Raw genomic sequence first — 2608 nt, 5'->3', positions numbered from 1 at the left:
ACTTGGATTCATAGATCTCTCTTCATTCAAGCCCTATTCGCGCATTTTTTGTTTGAATGTGAAGCTACCTAGAGATTTCTATCGCTCCCCAATCATCTAAAGTCGGTTGGCCCAGGCGCACGTCAGTTTTCGCCTTCACCTTCGACATGCCGCATATTGATTTTCAGTGACAATATGGTACGGAAATTCAGTATTTACTCCTTCTTGAAATGCACAACGAAGGCATCACAAGCTCAAAATGTGGAAATAATAATGGAGCTAAAGAAAATGTAAGTCTTCCTCCGAATTAGTAACGAGAAAAAGAATAACCTTTAGATTTAGCTGGTAAATAATGTGGTGTGCAGAACTAACTACAATAATAGTGTAAATTTTTAAGGAAAAAACTGATATTCTTTTAGCAAGACCCGCCATGCATTATGAATTCTTAATATGTGAATGATTTAAATTATTACAATACATCATTTTGACAACAACAAAAGACCCTTCCTACTTACCGAGCAGCCCAGCTCCGGAAAATCAAGAAACCCACCGCGTGCCCGCCGACTGCAGCCAAGAATATGCCGCCATTGTACGACACGACAGCAAGCATCACCATGTAGCTCAACGCGGCACGCATCATGTAAACCCCGGTATTGAGAAGGCAAAACCCGACTTTGGTTGGTCCCGGCTTGGTGAACTCGAAGCCGATGAGGAGCTCAACGAGGAAAGCGAGGCAGAAGACGAAGATGATGGCCAATGCGTACATGGCGGGGTTGTTCCCGGGCCAGTGGTCGAAGAGGATGACGGTGTTGTGTCCCCAGTAGAAGCTCCTGCGCGCCGCAATCAAATGGTTCGCGTGATGGATGGGAATGCCGTTGTGCGACGTTGTTCTGAACGCCATAGCTGTTTCTTTCCACGACTGAGTTCTATTGCTCTTGGAGGTGATGAAGCAATGTTGAGTATGGTGGTTATAAAACCTCTTGGAAAACCGGACAGACAGTGTGGGATTCTCACCAATGGCTCCCGTCAGATTGGGTACGCTTGCTTTTGCTTTTTCGCTTTTGTGAAATTCTTTGTTTTGTTGTTTCTCTTTATGGTTAGTAAATTTGATCTTATAAACAAACCTTGTAACTTTTACATCATGACGCTAAATGGCATATTTAACGAAGTAGAAGAAAGTTTAAATCTTTTCAGGTTTTTTTATCTATCTTTTCAATTATATTTTACAACATTCAAATATCGATACATGTCTTCATACAACCTTTAAAAGAACTTAGTGACATCACAAAATTCTACATAAAGTAAGAGATGAGCAGGGAAAATTACCCAAGAAGTCTCAAATCTATTTTGCATGTGCCAATTCATTCTTACACCTTCCAATTTTTGTCATAAAGCTTCTAATGATTTGTTTAGTTCTAAACCTTTTAATGACTTGTCAATTTAATCATTCTAGCTAATTATGATGGAAAATCACTGTTTTGGTGGTGTGTTCAATGTCGGCAATCCTACATGGCATGCTTGACACTTCTGTGAATAATTTTTGTAATTTTGTAATTTTTTTTGGATTTTTTATTATTTTGTTTTATTCTCTCGTCTTTTTTTCCTCTTTCCCTTATTTTGTCCATCAGCCTGTAGGCGAAGGTCACCATTGCCTGGTGAGGGTCAAGTTTTGCCAGCCATCATTGAGGCCCGAAGATGGTTGGTGGAGTGAGAATGGAAAGAGGAAATAAAAGAAAAGGAAAAAGAAAAAAATTAGAAAATTAGAAAATTTAAAATGTAAAAATCATATACGTTAGCAATTTCTGATCAAAATTAGTCATAAAGACTAAATTGGCAAATCGTTGAAAGATTTAAGACTAAATTGACACAATTAAAAAGTTTATAATTAAATTGGTAAATTATCCAAAGGTTGAGGAGTAAGTTGGCTAAATTGAGATATTTAGGACTAAAATGGTATAAATGCAATAAGTTTATAATTTTGATATTTTGTTTTTGTTTTTGGTGACATGGAGTATTGAATTTTTTTTCTATGCGTAATCCACACAAGTTTTTATTTTATTTTTAATATTATCGACCTCCACACTTCGTAAATAGCAAAAAGAAAATAATTTGGGTGCTCTCGGAGTATATGTTTTTGTCACTCCAGGAATGATCTTGTTTGTCAAGACCCTTTAAAAGATCGAGAGGATCCCCTTTTCCGGAATGCACCGAATTTTGTCGGGAGGCGTTTGAATTGCGTAAGGGAATGGACATGTGTTTTCCTCTTTTTGGTTTTGAGTACATAAAAGTTCCATGTTTGAGCAAAAATAGATAAACAAAAGTATGCATTAAATGTTCTGATGAGTCATGTGCAAGTGATTCCATTGGAGGAGACAGGGATAAAGTTTGACACTTTAGCTTTAGCTCTGCCGATCAGATCGCTCCATCACGTAAGATGGCAATTGCAAATCCACTCAAGGCGGCATAATCTGTCTAGAATAAGGTTTGTAAGAGAAATGACAAATGTAATCAATTGGAACATGAAACATTAAAGAGTACGGATTTATTTCTTTTGGAATTTGACTTTGCTTCCATGCCTTTATTAAGCCAGAAGTTGCGCAATCTAGACGGCAATGACATGAGAAAGTGA

The 2608-nt window shown here is 37.5% G+C and overlaps 1 protein-coding gene across 1 annotated transcript; it reads right to left on the bottom strand.

Annotated features, from left to right (window-relative positions):
- Positions 1 to 295: 295 nt before the first annotated feature.
- LOC104433087 (copper transporter 4) lies at positions 296 to 928 on the bottom strand. The gene has a single exon (XM_010045729.3). The coding sequence runs from the start codon at positions 878 to 880 to the stop codon at positions 491 to 493; it is 390 nt and encodes a 129-aa protein (XP_010044031.1). The 5' UTR covers positions 881 to 928; the 3' UTR covers positions 296 to 490.
- Between the last annotated feature and the right edge of the window lie 1680 nt (positions 929 to 2608).

The sequence above is a fragment of the Eucalyptus grandis genome, chromosome 1 (genome assembly GCF_016545825.1).
Source record: "Eucalyptus grandis isolate ANBG69807.140 chromosome 1, ASM1654582v1, whole genome shotgun sequence".
Classification (NCBI taxonomy): domain Eukaryota; kingdom Viridiplantae; phylum Streptophyta; class Magnoliopsida; order Myrtales; family Myrtaceae; genus Eucalyptus; species Eucalyptus grandis.
Note: the sequence above shows the minus strand (reverse complement) of the source record. Positions and strands in the feature narration are given on the sequence as shown.

Coding starts and splice junctions, on each gene's coding strand:
- LOC104433087 (XM_010045729.3), bottom strand. CDS start 880: ATGGCGTTCAGAACAACGTCGCACAACGGCATTCCCATCCATCACGCG.